Source organism: Acanthisitta chloris, unplaced genomic scaffold (genome assembly GCF_000695815.1).
Source record: "Acanthisitta chloris isolate BGI_N310 unplaced genomic scaffold, ASM69581v1 scaffold46092, whole genome shotgun sequence".
In the NCBI taxonomy this organism is placed as follows: domain Eukaryota; kingdom Metazoa; phylum Chordata; class Aves; order Passeriformes; family Acanthisittidae; genus Acanthisitta; species Acanthisitta chloris.
Window position 1 is genome coordinate 1 of NW_008659630.1, and position 27,982 is coordinate 27,982.

General features: G+C 40.0%; 2 protein-coding genes across 2 annotated transcripts; one reads left to right on the plus strand and one right to left on the minus strand.

Moving 5' to 3' along the window:
• Positions 1-4,792: 4,792 nt before the first annotated feature.
• LOC103797244 (protein zyg-11 homolog B) lies at positions 4,793-18,758 on the plus strand (the record flags this gene model as incomplete). The annotated part of the gene is made up of 13 exons (XM_009069441.1): positions 4,793-5,052; positions 7,763-8,517; positions 10,590-10,730; positions 11,971-12,147; positions 12,319-12,383; positions 13,024-13,123; positions 13,205-13,255; positions 13,900-14,061; positions 14,169-14,216; positions 14,788-14,985; positions 15,078-15,130; positions 15,736-15,833; positions 18,123-18,758. Coding segments are annotated over 13 exons (2,299 nt in total), but the record flags the coding sequence as incomplete, so codon positions are not given.
• A 2,566-nt stretch (positions 18,759-21,324) lies between these two features.
• ECHDC2 (enoyl CoA hydratase domain containing 2) lies at positions 21,325-26,761 on the minus strand. Its single transcript, XM_009069440.1, has 9 exons — positions 26,699-26,761; positions 26,007-26,094; positions 25,404-25,490; positions 24,155-24,247; positions 23,470-23,526; positions 22,898-23,085; positions 22,408-22,458; positions 22,047-22,094; positions 21,325-21,584 (listed from the first exon to the last, which is right to left on the minus strand). Exons 1-9 carry the CDS (start codon positions 26,747-26,749, stop codon positions 21,507-21,509), a joined length of 741 nt encoding a protein of 246 aa, XP_009067688.1. The 5' UTR covers positions 26,750-26,761; the 3' UTR covers positions 21,325-21,506.
• Between the last annotated feature and the right edge of the window lie 1,221 nt (positions 26,762-27,982).

The following is a 27,982-nucleotide window of genomic DNA, read 5'->3' on the forward strand; positions in this document are numbered from 1 at the left end:
GCGGCGGAGGAACAGCCTTTCCCAGGCCTTGGCTCGGAACAGATGGAGCTGTTTGGGTTGCTCCTCTGCTTGAGACATGAGTGTGCATATTTGGTTTGAAAGGACTAGCAGGAGCTTCCTGTGCTGTTTAATCTCATCCCGTGTCATTAAAAAGCATAATTTCATTCAGTGCCCTAGATAAGTTGTTTATTTTATAAGCAGGTACTTTTTGTGCCTGCTGTTCTATTCAGGGCAGAACTTCATTGTTTGAGGCCTGAGAGCTGTGTACTGACATCTAAATATGTGGCAGAGATTCAGATTCTTGGCATTTCTGTGCCCCTTTGTTGCCGTCCTGGCACTGTGCTTCACCTTTCTGTCTTGCTTCCTTCTGTAGTTTTTATTCTGGTGTGTACTGTGTTGTATTTATAGGCACCATTTGTATCTCTCACCTTTTGATCTGCTAAGCTAAGAAAAGCTGGGTTTATTTCCTATTCCCAACGTGTTCTTTTCCCCCAGAGCATTCTAGTAGCTGTTATGTTTAAACTGAAATAGTGCAGATATCTCAACATAAATAGCCCTGTGAGATCTCCAGGTGCCTTAAACATTACTTAATTCTTCCCTATTTTTTCTTGTTGCCTGTCCTGATAACATCTTTTGCTGCTTCACCTTGTTTTCTTGTGGTTCAGCAAACCATTCAGGTTCTTCTCTCCAGTATCTGAAGCTGATATGAATCTTGAAATACATGGCCTTACTATGTTGTTTTAATGTGGCACTGTTTAATTTTAGACCTCTCGTGGTCTCTGCTGACTTTGTATCGGTAGCAGCCTTAATCAGTGTGTTCCCACGTGTTGTGCCAGAATGGTTAATGTTAAATTCGAGTTTTGAGCATAATCCTTCCTTGAGTCTGGTTAATAAATTGCCTACATCTGCTGTGTTCCATTTAAATTTAAAGCTTTTTTCTTTTTCCACTGCCTTTCCTTTATTAGCTCTAAGAAGAACTTTGATGGCTGTTGTTTGAGTTATTGTTTCTTGTTTTCAGAATGTTTATTTTAAGAAAGTAAGTAAAGTTTTGGGGCTGTGGAGAGGTGGAAACCGGTAAGAAATGTCAGACATCAACAGCAGAGGAGACTGAGGCTCTAAATTACCTCTTATTTTCCTGATAACATTTTGAGAGAAATAACTGCCACAAATTGAAAATTCCCTAACCCTGTGCCTATCTCCTCCTCAGACTTCAGAGATAAAAAAGCAGGTGGGCTTGGCACATACAGACCCTAAACATTTGGGGTTTGCCATACTGAGTCTGCAGTTGGGTGTAAAAATTGGGGAGTACATCACAGACATGGTTCTGCTAGAGCTGAAATTGCTGTTTCTCTTCCAGTGTTAAATACTGCTTTATTGTGGGGGAAAAGAACCAACCAAAGCAAAACACTACTGCGGAAAAAAAGGTTTGTTTTTTTTATGAGTCTGAGACACAAAGCTACTAGGAACTGAGCTTTTCAGGCTGGAGCTGGTAGGATCACAGCACCTAGAGTGAAAATGGCCCATGCAGCAGTGGAATTTGCTTTTTCTGCAAACTTAGCTTGTAATTGCTGATGGAAAAGGTCAGTTAAATCTGTTATTTTTTTTTTTTTTTTTTTTTAGGTATTGTGTAAGCAGGTGCTTGCCTGGTGATGCTTCCCCAAAGGAACAGGATTTTGTTTTGATACTCACACTCAGCCAGTTAATCTAGGCATAATGTTGGCCTTAAGATCCTCTAACATACTTCAGGTACTTTCATATGTCCCCTTAAGCTCTGTTTCTCTTTTTAACTGTATTTTGAAATACGTGTTAAATATATCCCTGTGGTATTTAAAGTTGTTTCAAGGAGTTTTGAAAACAAACTGTGGAGGATGATGTGCTTTGTGAGAACTTTTCCAGCTGCCCTGGTGTGAACTAGAAGCTGAACTGGTAACATCTTGTTGAAGTAGGTTTTGCATTTCAGTTCACTACTGTATTGGATTACTGTCTGAGGCCAGGAGCCATGCACTTTACTCCTCCCCATTCCCCTGGACACTTTTTGTTTGCCTTTGTTATATTAAGCACTTTAAAAGTGTGGGGGTTTATTTTTTTTTTAAAAACTAATTTATTATTAAGTTAGTTGGTTTCAGATGTGTCACATTACTCTTCTAAAATGTGTTTTAGCTAATGAAGACACCCAGACTTGCATCATGCGATGCACAATTCTGTGGGTTTTAGGAAATTATTTTTAGATTTGTTTCCTGGCTACTTCATTAATTTGATAGACTGAAAGGAACTGTGAGGTTAATGGAAGGATCAGATAATTAAGATGGCTGTGGAAAAAGTAAAATATCATAATGAAAGTTCTGCTCAAATATTGGTGGATGATCTTTATTAAATTTAAAATTTAAGTGCTGTGCTATGGTTGGCACATATTTATAGTGTCTCATTAGAGTATTGGAACCAGAAAGTGAAGTGAGCTGAAAACAAATGCCAGGTTTGTTTTCAAGTTGACATTCAAAAGCAGAGCTGGAGAGAGGAACCACTTGAATTCTGACCTTCTAAGAGCTTAAATATAATTTTAACTGGGTAATATTCTCTGTAAGTAAAGAGAAGTGGAGAATAGGAATGCTGCTAGCTCACATAAAAGCTTTACAGACTGTGTCCAAGCTGTCAGTAGCAGAGTCTAGGAAACTGTTTTTATGCTGCTTGTCAAAGAGCTTTATTAGATATAGGTGAAAACATTTCACCTGTCTGCCCAGGTCACCTCAGGAGCCTTTGCTGGGCTGTTTCTTCAGCCTCCTGGCAGCAAGTTGAAGAAACATTGCAAATATCTCCTATAACTGGCATAAGTGGAGTTAATAAAAATGGTCCTGTGTTGTTTCCCTGCTTGTGGTTTTGTTCCGTTTATTGTATGAAGATGTCCTGTATGAACTTCTGAAGTGATTATGTAAAAATGAAAGCAGTATTTCCAAGTGACAGATTGGCCACTTAGAGGTGCTGATTGAAAAAAAATAGTGTTCTGAGTCATATGCTGGTGGCCTATCTGCAAGGCTAAAAATTCTCATTGGAGTTTGCTCACTGGTTTATAAAAGTGGTTTAGCTTTTCTGGGAGAAATGATGGAACAGTGCTAGAAGGAACAGAGTCAGTATTCTGGTTTTGTCATGTTTGAGCATCAAATTAGAAACACAAGCTCTAATGGGAGATGAGGATGGTTTTGCCCCAGTGGGAATGATTTTCATACACCTTTGAGTAAGGATTCTGATTTTCATTTGAATCCTCAGCTGTCATATAAGGCCTGGGTGGATGTATTGATTTCAAGTTAAAAAGAAAGTTTTCCCATTTGGTGTAAAAAATGCACTATTTGAAAGTAATTTGTTGTTTTGTTCTCTTTAGAAGTGCTTCAGGCATTTTGCACATTGCAGGGAAACAAAAGACATTCACAGTTCCAAATTCTGTCCTTGCTTTTCTTATCAGCTTCAGGTTGGAGGCAGCCAGAATTGCTGTTTTCTGGTAATGTGAGCAAGTTGCATCACAAAGTAACTCGTGTTTCTTCAACAATAAAATGTAATAATAAAGGTTAAAAAAGAAGAAAAGGGGGGAAAAAAGCACGCAGCAAAACTGAGCTAATTTGAAAGTTGCATGTCAAAAGCTGCACAAAGAACCCGAGTTTGAATAATTTGGAGTTTTTAGTTCCCAAGCCTGTACTTAAGTCTTCAGGAGCTGTTGAACTGCAGTATCTCGTCGCTGTCAATACATGATTTATTAAAGACAAGCTCCATTCTGACTTTGCCCTGCTGTGGTACCTCCCAGTCTTCAAACATGTGCTCCTTATTTTAGAAGACTTATCTCTGTAAACTTATTTATATTTTTTCTGTATAACCTTTTATATATTTATATGCTTCTGTGCTGAGTGTATTAGGCAAATGAAGCAGCAGAAGTTAACTGAGTTAGGAAAGAAAGGTGAAATTATCCAGAACTTTCAGTATAAAAGGGAAGCTCCAGTGTTTCCTGCAGATGAGATGTGGCAACCATTGATGCTGTTATTTTCAATATTGTCTGGGGGAGTATGTACCAGTCACTTGGCCTTCTTTTGTGTGCTGCTGGGGATGATTCACAGTGCTGCGAGTCATTCTTTATGTTGATTAATCTGTGTGCCTGAAAACAGTGGGTTATTATTAGGCATGGAATAAAAAAATCCTTTGAGGTTTTCATGTGTCAATGTACAATCTCAAACTCTGAAGGAAAAGTTCAAGTTTATATTCTGCTTTGTCCTTTGTCCCCAGGATTCTACTGTAGATGATTTCCAGGTGCATAGCATAAAAAAGGAGGAAATTGGTATCTGTAATCAGATGGAACACTAATAGTTGTTAATTTATTGCTGCACGAGGTCTGGAATTAAAATACTTCTGGTTTAGTTTCCTTTATGATCTGAAGCTCTAGCTACCCTTTTCAGTATCAAAAATTGCTCTTATATATGATATTAGTCTGCAATATATGAAATTTATCTGCATTTCTAAGGTAGGTTGGTAGCAGACTTCTAATATGGGTGACTTAAATGAAAGATTAAAGAAATAGTTTAAATCCAGAAGTAAAATTTGATTTAAAAAGCTTCTTTCCATCTGTCTTGGTTGATAAATTCCCAGTAGACTTCATAAACTGAAATTATTTTTCAGCAGTCTCTGTGAACACAAACACTGCAGAGCTGACTGGAGGTGGTTTTGAGGGTGCCTGGAGAAGGAGGCTCCCATCAGTTTATTGTGTATCCTGACTTTGGGTGGCTCTCCTGGGAGACATCTCCTCTTGTGATATTAGCCAGACTAACAAAAAAGAGCATATACAAGATTCACAGACAAGAGAGAATGACTTGACTAAATCTCCTTTGTCTCGTTGTGTTTTGGTATGGCAGGAAGAAGCTTCTCCTTATTCTCTACTTGATATCTGTTTGAATTTCCTGACTGCCAACCTAGAGAAGTTCTGCACAGAAAGGCAAGATGGAACACTATGCTTGCAGGAGCCAGGAATGTTTCCCCAGGAGGTGGCTGATCGCCTGCTGCAGACGATGGCATTTCATGGTAAAAACAATTCCTCGTGGGTCATCAGTGACAATATTTTACTGGAATGTGATGCTGCAGTTCTGGTGTATTTTTCTAGCAGGATCTGCTATGGCAGCTGTTAAAACTGTGTTCTGTAATCTCTTAATAGGGAATTTTTATTATTTTTGGTTTTCCACATCTTCAGCTGAATTTTGCATTGCCATATAGATAGTTCTAAATAGGTCCTTTGTCTTGTGTTTATGATTTTAATGTTCCTTTAATTGAACATTCTTAAATCTCCTTTCAGTCACTTCAGCCCCCTAAAATATTGATTCTACTTCTGGCAGCTATATCTCTCACAGAGCATTTAATTGAATTTTCTTGACGGTGTGCCCTTGTGATTAAACTAGAAAATAACCTTGTGGTTCATTAAAATAGTTTCTCATCTCTTTTAGCACTTGCACTGAAGTGGAATTCTTTGCTGGAAAGCAGTTTCAAGAGTAGTATGGGCACCTTATGGTGTTTCCCCTGTCATCTCCTGGCCTAACACGCTCTGTGTCAGCACATTTGTGAGGAGAGAGCTGCCCTGGTTTGCTTGCTTTGAGCATGGCAATAAAGCAATGTGACAATAAAGCTTCTTACCTGGAAAAAGTGAATGTATAGATTATGCTAGAGAAGAGACAGGAGACCCATTCCTGGAGGCTTTTGTTGAAGAATGAGACATGACACTAGAGAAATTACTGTAAACAGACCAAATGCCCTATCCTACAGGTGCAGGTTTTATTGGAGTCTTCCTGTGCAAATACTGGTGTGCCTGGTTTTCTCAAGTTGTTCTGGCCAGAAATAACAGAAAGAATGGTCCTAAAACAACACAGACTCAAAAAAAATTAATCTTTATTATGCACTACTCCCTGATAATAATTATTTAGCGTAGTTCCAAGAAATCAGATTGAAGGAAGGTGAATTACCAGAAATGTATTAGCAGTGCTAGCAGTGATGAAAGCAGTTTCAGACATGGAAACAGCATAAATGCTGCATCTGAGTGCAGGATGGAAAAAGGTGCACAGCAGGTAACCAGGGTATGGCTAAGACAGGCCAGTGAGAGAGCCTCAATCACTGGATGAGAAGATGAGCAAAAATTAAGAAGAAACTTTGTAATATTTTAACCAAACTATAATTTTATTTATTTATTTTAATTTTTCTGCTGGGTACCAAATGTTTCACCCCATATTTTTGCTTTTCCAGCCGAAGAGGAATACCCTGACTCCCTGGTCAGAAATGCTTAAACGTTGCTCTTTAGAAATAATGATTTAATATTGATTTAATATTGGTTTGCCTTTGTCACAGAGCCAATCACTTGCTTATGACTTAAACCTAAACTGTGGAGACAGTGATGTTTTTATCCAAATATATTGCAGTTTCATTTTGTTTTCTGTGTTATGTATGCATGAAGATAGGAGATTAAAACCAGGAGTCTTCACATTTCTACCCCTGCAGAGTAAAACTGGAAGGACATGTTCTTCCTACTCCTTTCCTGAGCATCCTTGTGCAACTGTGCCCTTCCCATGGATTTCATAAAGCAGTAATCCTGATGCTGACAGATCACCAAACGATTTTGTATTTGTAGATTCAGTGTGTTTTGGCTAATTCCATGCAGAGAACTCAGGGGGCTACAAGAGAGCTGGAGAGGGACTATTTGTTAGCAACTGCAATGGTAGGACAAGGAGTAATGGGTTCAAACTGAAGGAGAGAAAGTCTAGGTTAGATATTAGAAGTTTTTTACTCTAAGGGTGGTGACACATTGGAACAGGTTGCCCAGGGATGCCCCAACCCTGGCAGTGTTCAAGACCAGGCTGGATGAGGCCTTGAACAACCTCATCTAGTGGGGAGGTGACCCTGCCCATGGCAGGGAGGGCTGGGACTAGATGATCTGTAAGGTCCATTCCAACCCTTCAACCCCTAAATTCTATGATTCTATGTATTATTTCATTTAGGATGTTGCCAGTGTGTTGCAAGAACAGGCTATGCAGTTGTTCTTGCTACAGAGTAAAAAGATGATAATCTCAAGCAAGATTGGTGCATTTTCTTTTTTCATTGCTTTCTCTCCTTCCCACCCTTTCCTTGTTCTCCTCTTTGAATAGCTTCTTAGGTTTTTTTCTCACATTCAGCTTGTTTCTGAGCAACACTCCTACCTTCTTCTTGAGGGATACATAGAACTTAATTAGCTTAATTTAGTGTATTGATCCTACTTATGAATTCAATCAAATGTGATTCAGTTAAAGCAAGATCAGCAGAGGTCATGGATTGATGGTGCAATCTTGAGGTTAATGGAGCTGTGGCCAGGGGAGAATTACACTCAGAAATTATGAAATACTGTTTTTAGCATACTTTTATCCACTTCAGTCAGAAAATCCCGACCATGCAGGCAGCAACCTGATTGGGTTCGGATCATATCCTATTTCATTTACTGCATGTTCCATGTTCTGAACCAAACAAGTAGTTTTGATATACTGCTTCTTAATTTGTCTGTCCTATTCTTAAACATGAAATTTTCCAAAAGTGAGACCTTAAAAGAAAGTAAAATCTTAAAAGTGGAGTCTCTGAAACAAGATTTTTTGACCAGTGGCAATTACGAGCCAAAGCAAACCACTTGGTCATTAATTTTCTTTGTTAACACTTTGTACCTTTCGGTCCTTAAAAGTGTTGTTCTGCAATGCTGGAACCAGACACTAATGCTGTTTTCCAACAGGGCTCCTGAATGATGGAACCGTGGGCATCTTCCGAGGCAACCAGATGCGTTTGAAACGAGCTTGTATCCGGAAAGCCAAAATCTCGGCCGTGGCGTTCCGGAAAGCATTCTGCCATCACAAGCTGGTGGAACTTGATGCTACTGGGGTCAATGCAGATATAACAATCACAGACATTATAAGTGGACTTGGCAGCAATAAATGGATCCAACAGAACCTGCAATGCCTCGTGCTGAACTCACTAACTCTTTCCTTAGAAGACCCGTATGAGAGGTGTTTCAGTCAGCTGTCTGGGCTTCGCGCCTTGAGCATCACCAATGTGCTGTTCTATAACGAGGACTTGGCAGATGTTGCTTCACTTCCTAGGCTGGAAAGTCTGGATATATCCAACACCTCTGTCACTGACATAACAGCACTCCTCACCTGCAAAGACCGACTCAAGTCTTTGACCATGCACCACCTGAAATGCTTGAAAATGACTACGACGCAGATTCTGGATGTTATCAGAGAACTGAAGTACCTGAATCACCTGGACATTTCGGATGACAAGCAGTTCACATCGGACATAGCTCTTCGTTTGCTGGAACAGAAGGACATCTTACCTAACCTTGTGTCTTTGGACATTTCTGGAAGAAAACACGTTACAGATAAAGCTGTGGAAGCGTTTATTCAGCAGCGGCCCACGATGCAGTTCGTGGGGCTGCTGGCTACGGACGCAGGCTACTCCGAGTTCCTCACAGGAGAAGGAAGCCTAAAGGTTAAGTGGGGGAATGAATTTCTCTGGAAAATTATCCTGTGCAGCAGAAACAGAACTAATCGTTTATAACAAATATGTGTGGGTGTTTCAGAAGGAGGCTGTAGGTTCAGTTTTTAACTGTTAATTGTAGCTGCTGACTTTGTGTCAAATTCCTTCTTCGTTCTGACACAAACTGCTAAATTTGCATGATGCTGTTGTAAGAAGCATCTGTTTTCCGTGCCTTTTCAGTGAACCTTAGATCCTGATTTAACATATCTAAGAGAGCTGAACTTTGTCTAGTCTGAAGTAATTTAGTGGAATAATATTCTTTGGATTCCAGCACAGCATTTAGCATAAGGCAGCAGTGTGTAAGAGGTGGAGGTATAATTTGCATGAGCTTTGAGCAATTTGTGATTTAGCACAACAGATAGAATAAGACTGAATAACTGAGCTGCTGTTATACTCCATCACGACTGCTATTTCCTATTGCAGTAGTTCAACCTGCCTTGGAAGGTCTTTTGGTGATGAACATGTAAGAAGCAATTACTTAGGATGAAAAACTTCCTCCTCTCAAACAAACCCTAAATTCCTTAGCCCCTTAGGATGAGAAGATGTTTGCTGAATTGCATTTATTCATCTTTTAGTGCCAGGAAACAGGATATCATTCCCTGTTCTTTAGAATATGAATGCACTTTGTGGAGAATGAGCCTCTCCTGTCCCAGCTGTGAAGGGATCAGAATCAGAGGAGAAATATGTTTTAGACATGTCAGTGGTATATCATCTTTCACTTCTGAGCTGTGTTTTCTGTTGTGCCACGAGGGTGATGGAAACTGCAGAGGAAACAAGGAAGAGTGTGTAATGTGTCTATAGTTTAGCCTGTCTCTTGTGCAAACTGAGTTTTGCACTTCAGTTTTAAAATTCAGAATGGTCTAGCTCTAGGTAAGTGAAATGACACAGCTACACAATTATTTTTTCCCCTGAAACTTTTGACCATTGCCAAGTGTCTTGAATACATCCTGCTGATGTGTGTATGAATGTTGAAATGCACTGGAGAAAACAAGTTCCCATTTGGAGTGATGATGTACCTTGTGTTTCTCCTTGCTATTTAGAATACACACCCCATAGATTTGTCTGTGCTATGAACAGGCAGGAAGGAAGAAGGTTCTAGAAATGTGGAAATCATAATGGACTTGTAGCAGTGTAGTTAGAAAAAAGTAGTTTACATTTCTTTTCTTGACAGCTGTGCCTTAAAATAAAAGAGACTGAAGGCTGTGATTGTTTGGGGTTTTTTTTGTGACCCAAATTCATTAGTAATTATACTGAAATATTCAAATGCTTAGTCTAGATACTGCTAAAGAATATACAGGACACGGCACTCATGGAAACAGCAGAGGTAAAAATATTACTGTCTTTACAGCAGTCCTGTGAAGTTTGATCATGAACACTAGGCAGATGTGATAGCTGAGAATGTGAAGCCAAATGGAAATTCTTCATGTAGGGTGTAACTGGCTGCAAAACATGTCAGTAAATATGATTGCCCTGTTCTCATCAGTAAAGAATGTAAAGCCAAATCCAAGATGCTCTCAGTTCTCTCAAGGCTGTAATATATCCCTGTGAGTTAGTTTTCAATATGCTGCTGGGAAGCCTTTGCTACAGGTATAGTTTCTAGGAAACCTGATGTGGACAGAGAATGGAAATGTTATTTTTATTGCTGGAGCTGGAACCCAGAGCCAAAAACCAGCAGCTTAAAACATCAGTTTATCAGCTGCATTGGACAGAGCATTCAGTTACAAATAGGTGTTCAGTGCATCATAAGCAGCTTCTGTTAGTTATGAAGTGCTGCTTTTACTTGGTGGTTTCATCCAGCTCTGCTCAGAGACATGACTGAAGCCTAACTTTGGCTTACAGCGTGGATTCTTCTGTACGGAGAACGTTTGAAGGTTGTGTGTGTCTGGATTACTATGGCCACATAAAGCAATTGTTTGGCCAACAATATCACCACCTTTGGCACTGCAGCTTTGCACCTTTTGAGAGCAACATCTTCAAAGTGAAATGATGACATCTTGAGCTAAAGATGATTTCTGTGTTCACAGGTGTCAGGAGAAGCAAATGAGACTCAGATCGCTGAAGCACTGAAGCGTTACAGTGAACGAGCCTTCTTTGTGAGAGAAGCACTCTTCCACTTATTCAGCCTGACACACGTGATGGAAAAAACAAAGCCTGAAATTTTAAAGGTAGAATAATAAATATAGTTTTGGTGATTGTCATGTATTGTTCCTTAAGCTGAGCTCAGCCCCAAACCTCTGGTATAAATTATTTTATAAGCTTTTACATTTTTTGGCTGTGTTTTTTAGGATTAAACTTGTAATATTAGATAAAAATTAAGATCTATTTAAACAATAGTGGTGTAGAAGGTGCCCTGTAGTGGTTTGTGTTAGGTAAAATTGATCTGGACTAATGGTATCTAAATTTAGTAGCACCTAAAGTAATTTTTCCACACAACTTCGAATATGATACGAAATTTTCTTCAGCTGCTGAGTTCTGCTATTAGGGCATATCTGTACTGCCTCAAGTCAAAGGTCTGTCCAGTCTTGTTAACCAGGTACAACAGTGCTTTCTGCTGCTGCTTACAAACAGTAATAATGAGGAAGGAATTCAGTAGCATTTTTGCTACCATGACCTTCAGTGTGATACCAAGTGAACAGGTATCGTTAGTGTTCTATATTGGGCTCTGACTTGAAGCCTAGAAACTTCCTCAGAAATCCATTCTAGGCATTGGCTTTCCATGTCTAGAACACCAGAGATGGTGTAAGTGCTGCTGTGATCATAAAGAGAGGCTTCAGTAGGACATACGAGTTTTGGTTTTCCTATCCTTTTTGACATTGAACAAGTGACATTGAATTTGTTGGTTTTGATATCAAAAACACTTTGTCAATCAATAATCATGAAGAAAAATATTTTCTTAGGTGAGATTACAATCAGCATACATAGCCAAAAACATAATTCAGGAAGAAGCTGCAAAAAATCTGTCTTGACCTGCAGCTTAGGATGTGATTTGAAATGGCTAATCACCAAACACCAAGCCCCTACATCATTAGCATTGCACTGCAGAAGCTCTGTCCTACCTCATTCACCTCTGAAAGGGTTTGGTGATTTTATCCCAGTGTGTAAAGCAAATCCTGGATCTTTCTAGGAATTTCTTGTGTTCCATGCAGCCTCTCCTTTGAGAGGGTGCTGCAAGCTGTGTGAAAGGACTTGGAGCAGTACAAGTTGTCAGCTTTGAATCACTGAGCAGAAGGAAGTGTTCCTCCTGAGAACTCAAATCACACCAGATGGGTTTCTCACTTAAGTAGAAGGGAGGCAGAATTTGGGTGCTGTGAGTCATTGCTGTGGCCTCGAGCAGCAGCGAATTGCTCTTGGGGCGTGTGTGCGAATGTGTCGGTAACTAACGTGGGCAAAACTCTTGTATTTCAGCTTGTGGTGATTGGAATGAGAAATCACCCTCTGAACTTGCCTGTGCAGTTGGCAGCGAGTGCTTGTGTCTTTAACCTGACCAAGCAAGACTTGGCTGCAGGGATGCCTGTGCGGCTGCTGGCCGATGTCACCCACCTGCTCCTGAAGGCCATGGAGCACTTCCCCAACCACCAACAGGTAAAACACAAGATTTCTTTGTTTTCTGTAGGATTCCCTGTCTTATGGGTCTTACAAAAGGTTTCTCCACACCTCATGACGTCACAGAAATACGTTTAATGTTTCATTGCAAGAAATTGTTCTGAAATGTGTATGTTTACTGGTGAAGTAATTCTATTTCATTTCTCATAGCTGCAGAAGAATTGCCTTCTTTCACTATGCAGTGACAGAATCCTTCAGGATGTTCCATTTAACAGGCAAGTTTTATGTGTCAGTTAAAATGAGTTGTAGCATTGCAGAATATTTTCCTTTGTTCCTTTAGAAGCTTTGTCTCTGGTCCCAGTTTTGCTCAGTTTAAATCATTCCAGTGTGCTGAATTTACCTGGCCTGTATTATTTTGGGCCTATTGACCCAAATATATACCATTGAGTATAGGTCTGAAAAATTCCTTTGGTGTACAGGTAGTTTTCACTTCACATGTGTGGGTCTCTCACTAATGGCATGCAACAGAACTCAGGATTTCTCTGGAGATCTATGGCATTGCTTTTTGCAGACATTTCTCTACTTAAATTTTTTTGTCCAAATGCTTTGAAGTATTGTTGGTCTGATGTTTCAGGAGATTGTGCCAAGTTTTTCTTCCTCCTTTGGAAGCAATTCCTGTGCCCTTTGATATATTATTAGAAGTCAGATACCCTGAGCAAACAAGTCAAAGCTGACTGAGGCTCATGCAATACCTGCAATTCCAATGTGTATTTCTACTTTTTTTTAGTGTGGGACTTACAACTACCAGTTTCTGTTGCCTTGTGTGCATTTGTATCTGATGTGTTGTCTGTGTACATCTTTCTTTTACTGAGACTTACGAGACTTCTGAAAATGAAATGGATTTTTACCTTCCAGGTTTGAAGCAGCCAAACTTGTTATGCAGTGGCTGTGTAATCACGAAGATCAAAACATGCAAAGGATGGCTGTAGCCATAATATCCATTCTGGCTGCAAAGGTATGAAATTTAAGCTTTGAGATGACAGGATAATGTTTCTAAAGTCTAAAAAATTGTTGATATGGTTTTGTTTGCTTACAGCTTTCAACAGAGCAAACTGCTCAACTTGGTGCAGAACTTTTCATTGTTAGGGTAAGTCAGATACTTTCCTGACATCACATCCCCTCTAGGTGTTCATGCTAACAGTGTTCCTGCAGATCCAAAGTAAACACAAGGAGACAGAATTCTAAGAACAGATTAACCTGTGCTCATGTGAAAGTTCTTTGGAAGGGAAAAACCTAGAGATGTTATTAGAGGTAATAGCAGAGCCAGTGGCAATGAGATATATTAGCACAGATGAAAAGAAGCTGAAGTGGAAAAACTCAATGCAATTAATACAGAGTAAACCAGCAAGACATCTCTTGATTTGAAATTCATTGTATAAGATGAAATATGCTCGAAGAGAGACTACATGAAGTACATGCTTAGTGCTGTCAGTGTTCACGTGGGGTCCAGAGTTCTGTGGCTGACTTTGTGCCATCCGGAGTGGTACCACACGTGTAATTACCATGAAAACAAAGGCATTCCTCTAGCAGACAGCCACGTTCAAAGGGGAGGTGAAAGGTTTAGTACCTGTTGTATTTTGTGCAGTTTGACTCTAAACATGTAGATCTTCGCTCTGCATATAAATAACAGTTATGCATTACCCCACTTGGTGCAGGAAGAAGCAGAGGAGCTAATATATATTTGGATATGCAGTCATAACTGGGATTTTTTTGTCGGTTTTATTCCCCCAGCAACTTTTACAAATAGTTAAACAGAAAACAAATCAGAATCTTGTAGATACCACCCTCAAGTTCACACTGAGTGCACTTTGGAACCTCACTGATGAATCTCCAACAACGTGTCGGCACTTCATTGAAAATCAAGGGCTAGAACTCTTCATGAGAGTCTTAGAGGTGAGGAGTGCAGTTTTGGTGGTGGATTATCAACACGGGTTTATAATTAACATTGTTTCAATAATAAGCATAAATGGTTACCTACTGTTGGTTTCTTTTCTCCACAGTCTTTTCCATCTGAATCATCCATCCAACAGAAAGTTCTTGGACTTCTGGTGAGATGAAAAAAGAAGTCTGAAATACATACTTTTAAGATTTGGTTTTGAAAGGGTTTTATTTTACCCTGTGTTAACCTGAAAAATTCTGATGTTATTGTTGTTCTTTATAGTGTGTATTATTCACAATTGACATGTTTTTGGACTGCTTTATGATGTCTTCAAAAGTTATGTTGGAATTGATGGTTACAGTAAATGAAAAGAGCTTTTAAGAAAGGACAGTGAGTGAGGCTTCACCTGAGTGCAAAAACTAGGTGGAGAGTCAATGGAATTCAGCACTGTGCACTGCTGAAGTTTACTAAAGTTGTTTGAGAATGTTAAAACCAGCCTTTAATTTAGTGTAATCTGCATGTTAATGGCCTAAAATTACTTAGGAGAAAACTTCTTTGTTTTAAGGCAAATTCCTGCATTAGGCTGGAAAAGTTTTGAAAAGCAATCCCGTGGTCACCTGGATGTATGCAGACCTCATCTGGGTGTTCATATGTGTTTACTTACACAGTGTAGTTCATGTTTAGCTCCCTTATACCATGTTCCTTCTGTTGATATTTCTTCTTTTTTTTCCCCCTTCCAGAACAACATAGCTGAAGTTAAAGAGCTCCATTCTGAGTTAATGTGGAAGGACTTTATAGACCACATCAGTAAATTATTGCACAGTGTGGAAGTGGAAGTTAGCTACTTTGCAGCAGGGATTATTGCTCACTTGATATCTCGAGGAGAGCAGGCATGGACATTGAGTCGCAGCCAGAGGACATCTCTCCTTGAGCAGCTGGTACAGAAATGATGGTGAATTTTATCATACTCTCTTAATCTTTTTCAGTGTTTGTATTTAACAGTCAGTGTTCTTGGTTCTGTATTTTGCAGCATTCTGCCATTTTGAATTGGCCAACCCCAGAATGTGAGATGGTGGCTTACAGGTAACTATTGTTTGGAAAATAAACCCAGCTAGATGTAAAACTTCTTCCCAAAGCAGAGAGAGCTGCTAGCCAGACGTGGTTTCATCCAGTGCAAAAGCACCTATCGGCTAAAAATGTGCAGTGGGTTAATTTTCCCTTGGTGACCAGAGAAGGTTAGGGATTTCTGTATAAAAGAAAAATTCGTGTTCTGCTGCTTTTCTGTTCCAGGTGTTCAGCTGCATGCCTAAAAGACTTAGACCCAAAGATTAACCAGGAAGGTTATATTGGTTGCACTAGGTTAGCACTGTCTATCCTTGGTAAAGAAGTTTGAGGCCAAAAAGTACAATTAGGTAATTGCTGTCAGTCTAATCCTTGTGTTTTCCATTGGTTTTACTCCTGTTTTTAAGAAGCAGGAGGCATCCAAGTGCTATGGTAAAAGCATATCCACTATATCTGATTTTTGCTAGTGATTGTTTTAGAGTTTTGGATGCAGCAGGAGAGCCTTTAATCTTCATCAGTGTCTCTCCTAGTTGGCATGTGGCTAAATGAGCAGGCAACATGCAACCTCTGGGGTAATAGTATCGAGCAGTAAAGCAAGTTTTGCTCTTTGTTTCCTTTTGGTTTAGGTCTTTCAACCCATTTTTTCCACTACTTGGCTGTTTCATGACACCTGGTGTCCAGTTATGGGCAGTGTGGGCCATGCAGCACGTCTGCAGCAAAAATCGTATGTATTAAGATAACACTCCCCTTAAAATCCTGATTTCTTAGATATTATTCACTAGCATGAAGTGGGGAAAAATAAGAATTCCTAGGATATTCACTCCTAATCCTCTGGAGAAACTACATTTGGGCCTTGACCGAACAGGGCAGAAAAAGAGAGCAGTAGAAGTTCCTTTATAACCTTTTTATTTATTGGGATTTTACTGTTAAATGCATAGTATTAATTAAAAAATATGGATATGTTAAGATTAACTACATTTTTGGCTTGCACAGGTGTTTTTATTCAGAAATGTAAATTTTAATAATGGGGAACAAATTGCTTTTAACTGAAGAACAATGTGGTAGGCATCAACCTCTTACTGTGGGAACAGAAGTGTTGGGTAATCCTCCTCTCTAATCGCCTTTTGGCAGTAATTTGCTGTGACATCAAGGTCAGTGTCTTAATCCTCTTTCCCATCTGCAAATTGAGAACACCAATGTTGTAAAATAATTTGAGAGCATTTGCTGAAAGGCACAAGTGTTGGGAAAGGACGTAAATCCCCCAACCATACCTGAGTGTATGAATGGACAAACCCTCCTGGATTTTAATGCTTTTTTTGGGTTTTGTGACATACATTTTTATGACAGGAATGTGTATGTAAAGCAGCTTTCCTCTAAAGTACTAAAAGTGGTTTCTGTGCCAGTTTTTAATCTTCTTGACAGCAGTATATCTAGGCTTGTTTATCCCTCATTCTGCAGTGCTAAGACATCCATGCAGGACCAAACAATAACACAGCATAGTCTATAACTGCACATACAATACTGGTTTGCTGCTCTTAGCAGAGCTGATAAATATAATGAGGCACTGTTCCCAGGGTACTGTCTGGAGATCTGGGAGGACTTTCCATGCTGCAGTAGGACTGTTCTACATGGAGTAGTTTTACTGGTCAGACCCTGGAGAAGAGTTTTTGATTAAGATCCTGTAATTATTCCTCTTTGTGCTTCAGTCCTGTTAACTTAGTATTGTCCGGTTTTGTTCTAGTTATTTTTAGTGTTTATTTTGTACTGCCCTAACCTCTGAGCTGTCAGCATGCCACAGAGGTTTGTATTGGTGTACTCCTGATTTAGGATCAAGACACAACTCCTGAAGTTTAGTTTTGAAGGTAGTTGGTGCCAGAAGCTTCTGGACTAAGTTGCAGACAAACCAAACATTTGGTAGCAAATGTAATAATCTACTCTGATGGGAAAATATGTTTAATTCTGAAATGTGAAGATTTATTTTGGGGGAAAATCTTCAGCTTTTGCTGCCTGGCAACAAGAAGGCTTCTTCTCCTGGAGAGGGGATGCATTTTGTTTTGATTTCCCTCTTATAGACGAGGCTGGAAAGTAGTCTGAAATTAATGGGTTTGAATTTTCTGGATTTTTTTTTTTTCTCCTTTTGCTGTTTCTCACCATCCTATTCTCCTCCATGAGCTAACTTAACTAAAATATTGGTAGCACTGCAGCAAATGTGATCCCCAGTGAAATGCTTAACGTCAGCATTTAAACAACTCTGGTGTTGCATCACTGAGATGAATGGTGAAACTGGGCCCAGCTGAGGTTAATGCAATGTGGATTGCATTACAGTCATCCTGACCTTTCCATAACAGCTTCTGAAGCTTGCACATTACATTAGCCGTGCAGCTCTTTTTATAGCTCTTCCCTGCTCTTAATAACACTGGAGCTGATGGAGGAGGTGTGCTTTCAGCTTTTAGAAGTGAATAATGGAAGTGGAAAGAAACCCTGGAAAGGCCTTTATAGCAACTTAGAACTAGTTAAAAGCCACAAACCAAATATTTGGCAAGCTGTTTTTGCAGGAACTAGTTTCTATCCACTCTACAAACCTGTACAAATCATGTGGTATGTCTAATACCATTTTTTTGGTAACTGTTTTGTACCGAGACTTTGGGTGAAAGTCATACTTTTACTGGGGTACTCATAGACACTGTAGTACTTCTGATTCCCATTTCTCAAGGTTTGTGTGAAATGCCTGTAGAGGAGGTGTGGGGGAGTGATGCTATGTGTATTACAAGGCACTTTGCAGTCAGCTGAGGCAGATATGTAATAGAGCCACTTAAAATGGGGATCCTGTCCAAACAACTCTGCTGTTGTGTTGTCACTTGTTAAAGTACAAATGCATTTCTGTGGACACTTTAGGGAGTGTCCTAAATGCTGCCTGGGGATGAAAGTGGATTTGAATCAGTGTTTACAGTATCTGCTACCTTTACCCTAGATAACTTTTTTTTTCAATTCTCTTTTTATAATCTTGTTACAGCTGCCAGATACTGCAGCATGTTAATTGAAGAAGGAGGTTTACAGCACTTGTACAACATCAAGGAAAACGTCCAGACTGATCCCGATGTCCAGAGGATTGCTATTGCCATCCTAGATAGTTTAGAAAAGCACATTATGCGCCACGGGAGACCACCACCGTGTAGGAAACAGCAACAGACCAAACCAAACTGAAAGCTGTAGGTAGAGGAGTGTAAACTATTGTCTCTGTAATAATCCTTCCTGATGTGTGTGTAGCTGGAGTAACTTGTAATATATTGGTCACCATTAAAGTGATTTGCCAGTAACTGTGGTACCCAGAACTACGTATGGAAACCTTTGCTGAGTGTCAGCTTAAATGGCAACTGCATATGCAACTTGTAAAGGGTCATGGCTTGAGCTGGTCATACTGGTGGGGCTAGTGCTGGCTGCAAAGAGTGGGGACTTGTACAGATCGACGTGCACATCTGAAACAAAGACTTAAAGGAATATCTTGTTTTGTGACTTCTGGGAGAAAAAATGATTTCATCCCTGTGATTGCTCTTCATAACACTGTTCACCAGTTTGGTGTTTGCCTCGAACTGTGTGTGGTTGTGAGACTCAACACTTGTACAGACTAAAGCAAAAGTCCATGCATGCAGGTTACAGTGAGACTTGTAACTAAGGCGACCAAAATGTCCATTGTCTCATAACCCTTCCAGACACAAATGTGGTCTTCAACTTCCTTTTCCCTTTGCCTGCAAGCCATGTCCTTTTGTTTTCCTTACTGCTAGAACACTGCCTTTTTGCAGCTCATTTCTCCAGAGTCCTCCCTGCTCTTGGCAGGGTGGGGACCAGCATCACATTCAGGGAAAGGGGAAACCCACTCTAGTAAAGCAGTAGAAACAGGTCTGAAATGAGACAGTACTAAAAGGATGAGCTAAGTTTGAGATTTGAAACTTGATAACAAAAAGGGGTTTTTGTTGTGTGACTACTTTTGGTTGTGTGTGATATCTTTCTTTTGTTTTTAGAATACTGATAGGGAAAGGAGAAGGCTCATTAGAGCAAAATACTGACTTGACTTCTTCATGAAGGAGATTGTGTGTATTCACAGCAGTCCCAGGATATTTGGTCACCTTATTTATAAGAGACTAATGATCATTTTCTGTAAATACTCTGTCGGTATTGTGCAGTGAATTATATTTCCAAGTCATCAGAGTGCAAAATATTGCCCAATGTTCTATGTAAGCCCTGTGTCAATTGCATTGTTTTGTGGAGTGTGAAATTTTACATGAAGATGCTAATTGTAATAACTCCTTTCTTTCTTGGATACTTATGGGTTTCAAACCACATGTTGAATGAAACATATTGCACAATATACAGATGCCTGATAAAATGCAAGTGATGGGAGCAAACTGCATGTCCATTCAAATCCACTTTAATTTCAGGTGTTATTTTTTGTCTCCATATTTTCATGGCAACTGATTGATATTCAGAGACTCTTCTGTAAATATATTGGTAATTGAATTTAAAAAGAAAACTTATGTTTGGTAGCTTGATGGCAGGGGTGGCTTCTTCATGCTGACTGTATTTTACTACTTTTAACTCCTTCCTTCTCCAGCTCCCATCCTTTCAATAAAAACATCACCTCTAATCTTCAATAACCTAGTTCTGGTGTGTTTCAGCAACTTCAAAAGGTACTGATCCAATAATTTAATCAGTGTTGTGTGATTGTTTCTTGTACCAAAGTATAATTTGGCTAGCAGCATCTTCCTGTGGTTATCTGGTTATGTACAGTTTTCTCAATTCAGACAGAAATTCATCTGGCTGTAGCTTTGAATTAGGAAGGTGGGTTAACAAATGAGAAACAGCCTACAAGCTTTAAGCCACCACCCTTTGAGATGTCTCTATGGGACTTCTGTGGAATTTCCGTTACATGAAACGGAACACAAAACTTGTCAAAATTGGTGTTAATAGAATAAATATAAATAAATTGCTACAGGATTTTAAAATAAAAATGACAACTCTCCTTACAGTACTGTTTTTTCCTAATGACAGGAGACCTTAGTGATGCAGCTTAACTAAAATTGTGGGGGAAAAAGTAAGATCTACTACTCCCTGTAGCACAAAATGTATGTGATGTGGGGAAGATATGTGACTTCGTGAAGTTCTGCAACCAGCAAGCACAGAGATTTCTAAGTGTTTTTCCATACCCTTTTTGTTTTGTTCCCACATGCTTCAGGCAAACAGTGAGCAGAATTCTTTCAAGCTGAAAAGTATGAATGCCTACAAGGTATAAATCCACTAAATTTGCTTGTATGTGTCTTCACATTCCTGTGCAGCTTCAGAAGTTTCTGCCAGGGTAGAATAATTCTGAAAGCAACTTTTAAACTCTGGTAGTCCACCTGTACCATTTGCCATCTTTTGTGATCCTGACTAATTTACCTTCACAGATCTTTACAGAGCAATTTTGTATGTATATAACTTGGTGAGGTTACCTCACCCACAGAATTGCTTGGTTAACTCTTGGGACAAGTGAAACTATGGTTTGCTTCGAGGCTATCACAGCATGAGGTGACACTCAGTTCCACTGTGGTAAACCACATTTTGTAAGGATATTTTGATAACCTATAAAGTATTTACTAAACCCACATTTGCTTCCTAATTCACTTTTGCTTGAAAGCCCCAGTCTAGGGAAGGAAGAAGCCATAGAGCTAAATTGTGTGACATGTTTTAGTGCTGGAGAACCTCAAAGCAGAGGGAGAAAGTAACTTCAACTTCCAGTCAGACAACAGTGGAAAAGAGGCGATGAGAGAGAGGTGATGTGTTCGAAGGTCTCTGGCATAGACTGATACGGTGTCTGTGTGTGTGTGTATATATATGCACAACAGGCTCTGTGTTCTCAAGCACTGGTACCAGAGAGGTAAGTTCAGCTGGCTGCAGTGTGGCAGTTGGTGTGTTGCACTGCTCAGCAGGTCTGGGATGAAGGACCATTGCTCTGTGTTGGTGCTGCTTGTTCTGCCAGAGTAGCTGGAAGAGCACTGATAGATATTTGTAGGTTGACTTTCTCTTCAGTGTTTGTTTTTCCTAACAGTGCTTAGGTACAGTAAGCTTTCTGGTTTTGTCTTTTAAATTTTCTTACGGTGAGCTAAAGCTTCTCCTTACTTGACATCTGTGTGAGAGCCATAACCACTGACTTAAGCTGTATGTGCTTTAAAGATCAGCTCTACAAAGGTAAACTTTATTTGGAAAGTCATACAGAAAAATGATCCAGTCGAGTATTCAGAAATGCAGTCCAAGGCAAGGAGTTAAGTGCACAGAATGGTGTCATAAAAACAATCTCAAGAAATCAGTGAGTCCTCTTCAGCCCTACTTTATCCCCCAAAGCTCAGGGGGAAGCGAGGAAGCATTATTTGCCGATAAAGCGAGGGGGTCGTTTCTCCCTGAAGGCAGCCATCCCTTCCTGACGGTCTTTGGTGGGAATATTCTACAGGAAAAGAAAATAAAATGGTATGCTTTTCCATGGACAAGTCTGATGTGTTTTTAAGTCCTGGCTAATTTGGAAGTAGTGGTCTAAGATTGCGTTTCTTTCAATGATAAGTCCCATCTTCAAACCTTTTGCAGCTAGGAAAATACAGACTGGGTTGTAGTGTAAGTCACAAGCAAAGCATTGAAGACAAAGACCATAGAACTATATAGGAAAAGAGGTTTTTATAAATGTAATACTTTATCACCTTAAAATAAAGTAAGAGTCACATTATATTATAATATTCTAATACAGTGTATTGTTCCATTAGCTGAGAAAGGGGCATGGTCTCAGAACTTGTCAGATTAACTACAGGAGAAATCACTTTTAATTTGTTAAAAAAACCTGAAACTACTTGAAAACCTTATCCTATAATTAGTATATAGTTGTTCCTTTCAGGAATGCATTCTGAAGGTAACTTACCTGGGCATAACACATCCCCTCAATAGCCATCCCTGATGCAATGTCAACCTGGGGATGAGAGGGAGGGGTGAGATTTGTCTGCAGTAGAGCCCTCACAGCTACTTCCTAGCTCTGACATCAATAAACATTCACTCACAGTGAATGACCTTCACTCCTGTATTACAGAACTAGTTTTAGCCTCTGTAGAACAAAAAAGGATCCTGTCATGTTAATTTTAATTTTGAAAACCTCTGGAATAGTTTTATAGGCACTGTATAAATAAAGATTATAACTCATCTGTTCACAACATTTTAACTGTAGTAATTTTTAAGAGCTGCTCATGTGCTTCATTCACCTCAGTATTTAAAAAACAAATGATTACCTCCATTCCTCTGTTTATTGCCAGTTTTCCCATTTTCACAGCAAATGGAGCCTTTATTAAAAACACAAAAACCCACAACGAAAAATTAAAAACAATTAAAGCCACATCAGTTCGTAACAGTGGAGCTGTTATGTCATTATCCTAGCTATGAATAACCTTTTGGTCTACAGAAATTTGCAGTAAGCTAGTAAGTATTTTTAAAAAGCCTAACTTGTGTTATGTACAGTTGAGGGATATACACAGGGCAAGGTTTCCTGGTGGCCTGCATGACTGCAGCTGGGGGGTGAAACTGGCCTGTCAGTTAAGCAGCTACTTGTTAACCCTTGCTCCTACAGAAACTCCATTCACAAAAAGGAGAAGCAAGAGACTTATCAGGAAACAAGACTCTGATATTTCACTGAAAGGAATTTCAGTTGTTTGTTTGCTCTCTCTTAAGGGAAGCAGAAATGCCTTCTTTGAACACATGAACACACACATGAACACCACTTACCTGAGGAAGGATTTCTTTAGCCAAAGTTAATGCTCTCTGGTAAGCTGCATCTCCTTCACTGTTTTGTGGCACTGAGTGATTTACTAATCCCATGGAGAAGGCTTGTTGTCCATCAATCTGTCTACCAGTGAAAATGAGTTCCTTTGCCAGACCAATTCCAACACACCTGGGCAGGCGCTGGGTTCCACCTTAGGACAACAGCAAGAACACCATTTTCCATGTCTGAGGAATGCCCCAGTAGTGCTTTGTCTCCTTATAAAACAAGGAGGTTTTAAAAATAAAGGGATCATGTGCTTCTTTAATAACTGATAGGTGAATATGTCAACACTTTCAAAGCATCTGAAAGGCTTCAGCATCCTTTTGAGTATTTTGATTAACAAGAAAAGGTGTAAAGGGACTTTCCTAAATTCACAGCAAGTCCAAGACAGGGCTTGGAACAGAACTCTTGATTCATAGATCTCTTGTGTCACTGTAAGATTCTACTTCTAATTTACAGTTAGCACACTTCAAGTGCTCTAGTGGAAAAATCTTTACAGCTAAGAAAGTGAGACTGAAGATTTAATGAAGGTTACCTGCTCCAGGAAGAAGTCCTCTTGTGGTCTCAATAAGGCCCATTTTAGCTGATGAAGCTATTAAAAAATAAATGTAGGGTTAGTTACTTTTTTTATTTATATAACTGTACCTTTTCCATACCTAACTGATCAATAAAACTACAAACTATCAATACTGAACTGCAGCTCCATTTCTTCAGGTAGCTACAAAGACTGAATACTACAGTGCTTTATCACTGTCCACCTCAAGCCCAAAGAGGGAAGTGTAGTATGGCTGCTTACCCCAATGTAGCAATTTTATCTAGAAAAGTGACCCTTGGGTCAATACTTGATGAAGTGTAATGGATGGAAGCATGGAAACAGAAGAAGGATGTCTTCCAGTCCAGACTGATTTAAATTGGGAAGGTTAGATCTAGCCAGAGTGCTCATCCAGTATTACATGGCAATAACTATTTAATTCTACTAATAATTAGTTTTCTAAGGGAATATTAATCTTTCCTAAAAATAGGCTTAACTTTTCAAGCACAGAAACGGCTTACCCAACAGGAACTAAACACCACAGTTCCTGACAAATGCCTACTCATTTTGTGAACTGTTTTAAGTTCCTCTGAAGCTTCTGATTCCCTTACCAGTAAGTTAATCTGTAAGTTCTCTTTAAAAGATAGTCACTGATTACCAGAAGATTCCTGTATTGAGCCACACAAACCTGCTACTCGAAGGTCACAGGCCAAGGCCAGCTCGAGTCCACCGCCCAGGGCATAGCCATCTATCGCAGCGATGGTGGGGACAGGCAGGGCAGCTGGGGAAGACAACACAGATGATACAGTTACATTCCAGGAGTTCTCTTCCACACAGTTCTGGGATTTAAATCCTTAAATTCTAAAGGTTTTAGTTCAAAATTGCTCAAGAACTCATTTTCTTCTGCCACGAACTTTCTGACTGTCTTGAAACTGTAGAAACTGTCTTTTTGCACTTCTCCCTTTGTGAGAAGAGAGCAAAACATGCTGCTTCCATGCAAAACAGAATGCAAAGTACTGCAACACAAAGCTGGATGAATTGTCTCCTTACAGATTTATGACATGAACAACCAGCTGTTGCAGTTCAACAGCCAAAGCAAAGACAACACCCTGAGTCACTGGCACAAGGATCAGTTTTTCTGGTGTTTTTGCTAGCCAAGGCTCCTGAACTTGGTAAACACTGTTGTTACCTCATAGCTGAGGAACTTGATGTATCTGGAGATTAGCTGCTTGATACCTTTGTAAATGCTCAGGGAGCTGGATGCAGACTTCAGATGTGAGCTAGTTGTGTGCTGTAACCACCTCTCCCTGACTGCTCCTGTGGGTTATTCACTGCAGTTCTGATTGGTAGTTTAGTCAGATTTCATTTTGCTATTTCTCTCTAGTGAGAGCAGAATAATTCACACACAGGGGAAGAAAATCAATTGCAGGAGTCCATATTCCTTTTGCAAAGAAAAAAATAAAAGGGGGGTGGAGGAGTTGAAGATACAAACCAACCCGCTGATATTCCACAAATCCATTTAGCAAATCCATTCAGAGATTCAAATCCATGTTCTTAGGTCAGGGCCATACCATGAGCGTTTCTGAGCATGTACTGCAAGTGGGACAACCAACACAGCTCACATGGTCCAGCACTGCCTCTCAGGGATTCCACAGAACTGTATACAAATGCTTTCTCACTGCAGGAATTTATTACATGCATGTGTGTGCTGCTCTTTGTCATGGATAAGGCTGTACTGAAATGCATCTCGTTCTTGAAGTGGCAGCAGGATAGTTGGTATTTAATTCTAATTGGATCTTTGCTTCAGGCATAAGCTGGAGCCATTTGGGAAGCTACTCCTAGATGGATAACCTTCTGGCTATCCCCTCTTATAGCATCTCTAAATGTTTTGCTACAGGCAGTCTAGGATAAATTTTCCAACTGAGATAATTCTTTACCTATTTCATCCATGAGATTTCTCAGCCTTCTAACGAACTGTCCCACTTCTGCATCATCCATCTTTGCACGTTCCTTTAAGTCTGCTCCTAAAGAGGAGAAAAATGTTAGAATTCAGGAAAAGACACCTGAACTGTGTTCCCTCCTGTCCCTCTCAGAGGACAGACACTATCAGAAGTCTGGAAATACAGCACTCCAGTTAAATAAGGTCAGTGGAAGTCAGTGTGTGGGCATTTGGGCTGCAGCAGTGGCTAAGGTGCTCCTCTGTGTCCTTTAACAGGCTTCACAGAGGAGTACCAATTGTATGTAAGGACAATAATCCACAGAAATGGAAACCACAGACTCAAACACCAGAGGCACCTGTGCTTGAAGGTGGTTATAAATGGAAAAGAGATAGCAGCACCACACAGCCTGCATGGCTCACTCCATCACACACATCACTGAGGCCGAGAGGCAAAAGAGAGAATGTTACTTGCCACACAAAAACCCGCCAAGTTTTCTTTCAGCACACATTTCCAACTGCTTCTCTGCATGACCTGATCAGCACCCAGCCCTAAGAGCCATCACATTTTTTAAGAATGGCTTGCAGAGCCTTTGTTACTCACCTGCACAGAACACACCTTTCACCTCACTCTTGAACACCACCACACGCACCTTCTCATCGAAGCGGAGCTGTTCCAGAGCACTGAACAGCTACGAGGGAGGGAGTACAGACAGGAGAAGAAAAACTTTGAGGATATGGATGTATATTCCTAAATTATAGCAAGCTCCTAATCTGTGATAGAAGTGTTTTCTTTTTACCCTGCAGGTGCCAGGAAATTCCTGGAAATTACGTAAGTGGAACCAGCAGGATCGTTCCACGCCAGCCTTAGAATGACGTTTCCCCATCCCTTTTTTCCTTCCCCTCAGAGATGAACCTTTGCTGTACCTTAGTCTGGCTCATACCTGGACAGGAAGAGGAGTTTTTCTCTAGGATGTATAATCCTTGAACAGATTACCTGCTAAGGTGTGACAGTGAGTAGGTTTTTGTTGTAATTACACAAGTAAGGATGTTGAGTTACACCCGAGTTAGCTAACTTAACTCCCAAACCTCAGTCCAGCCTGCAGCTGAAGTTACTGCAGTAACTATCCCAATCTCTTTTTCTCCAGGCCAACCTGCCTTGCCCCAGTGCTGTCTCCCACTGACCTTCAGCAAGAGGTAGATTTTTTTTTTTAGTCAATTTCCCACAATTACTTTTATTGCAGTTAGTTATTGCTCACGATTCCAAACAGCTTTACAGGCCAGGCCCATACTCACTTCATTTACAAATACTTTTCCCAATGAATTTCTCGCGTGGGGTCGGTTCATTAGGATTTCAGCAATACCTTAGTAATAGGAGACAATTTCAGTTACACTTCATTTAGTTCTCTGACAACAGTAATTCAGCTGGGAACAATATCTACATAGGCTGCATCTTCTCTTTCCTGAAAATGCATATAAAGTATATTCTAAAGCAATCAGTTACTTTATAAGTGGAGGTGGCAGGCTACAAAACCCAACTATGCAGAAGTAGACTTTTAAAAAATGAACATGACATCCAAGAACATTTGTCTTAGAATCACTGCAGAAATGGGGAAAAAAACCCAAACGATCCATCTTAGGTTTCTGTTTTGAATGTAACTTAGTTTTTATTGTACAGTCTTACTGTGTTCAGGGACATTCCTTAATGAAGAAAACCATCCTCTAGGGATTGCTGCTTGCATGAGAATAGCACAGACTGGTCACTCTCAGTTCATGTTTTAGAACAGTTTTGAAATTGCGGGTCGTTTTAATTTAAACTTAATAATCTCATCAGTGAATTATTATCTCATTCTAAGTCCAAGCAGAAAAATAAGACAACAACATCCACCTACTTCTCCCTTGCACTTATTTCTTGTAAATTATTGTCCAGTGGCTTGTCTACTTTGGAGAGAAAAACACATCTCCTGTTTCCTTGGCTGGACTTCTGCTCACTTCCCAGGCTTAAACATTCTAAGATGCTGTTGCTGCTGCTGTAGGTGCACAGCTGTACCTTGCACCTAACGCTTGGTCTTTCTACCCAGCTGGAAGGTCTGTCTGTCCCTCTGCCGATGCCAGTTTCTGAACCAGGGATGTGTGGCACACTGGAACAGAGACACAGGCGACAGCAGGCACCAGCAAACAGCAGAGACTCACAGCTTTGGTGACTATGTTCATGTATGTGTAACCAGCAAAACTATCAAGATTTGTTTATAAGCTCTTGCAATAGTTACCCAGGAAGTAAATCTGAACCCAAACCCAAACTGCACAGTGATTCTCATGCATAAATGTGCATAGACATGTCCAGGCCCTGTCCTGCTATACATTGCTGACATCAGAAAAATCTACAGTATGCAAACCAGAACTTCTTTTGCCGAGCTCTCCTGCACATACAACTAAAAAAAAAAAAAAAATGCATCTAGCTACTGACTCGGCGTTCTTGGAAACAGTATCAAGGCGCAACTTAAAGATACTAAGTACATCACTACAAAGATACAAAGCTGCTAGAGTTGCTGCGAGGGTTGTGAGGTTCCGGCGGGGCTG

Bases quoted from the DNA above. Each gene is read 5' to 3' on its own strand.
- ECHDC2 (XM_009069440.1), bottom strand. From the start codon at position 26,749: ATGAACCGACCCCACGCGAGAAATTCATTGGGAAAAGTATTTGTAAAT. The intron at 25,491-26,006 runs GTGAGTAACAAA...TCTCCTCTTTAG, and splicing joins GAAAGGTGTGTTCTGTGCAG to GAGCAGACTTAAAGGAACGT. The intron at 22,459-22,897 runs GTAAGTGGTGTT...TTTTTAATAAAG, and splicing joins CTAAAGAAATCCTTCCTCAG to GCTCCATTTGCTGTGAAAAT.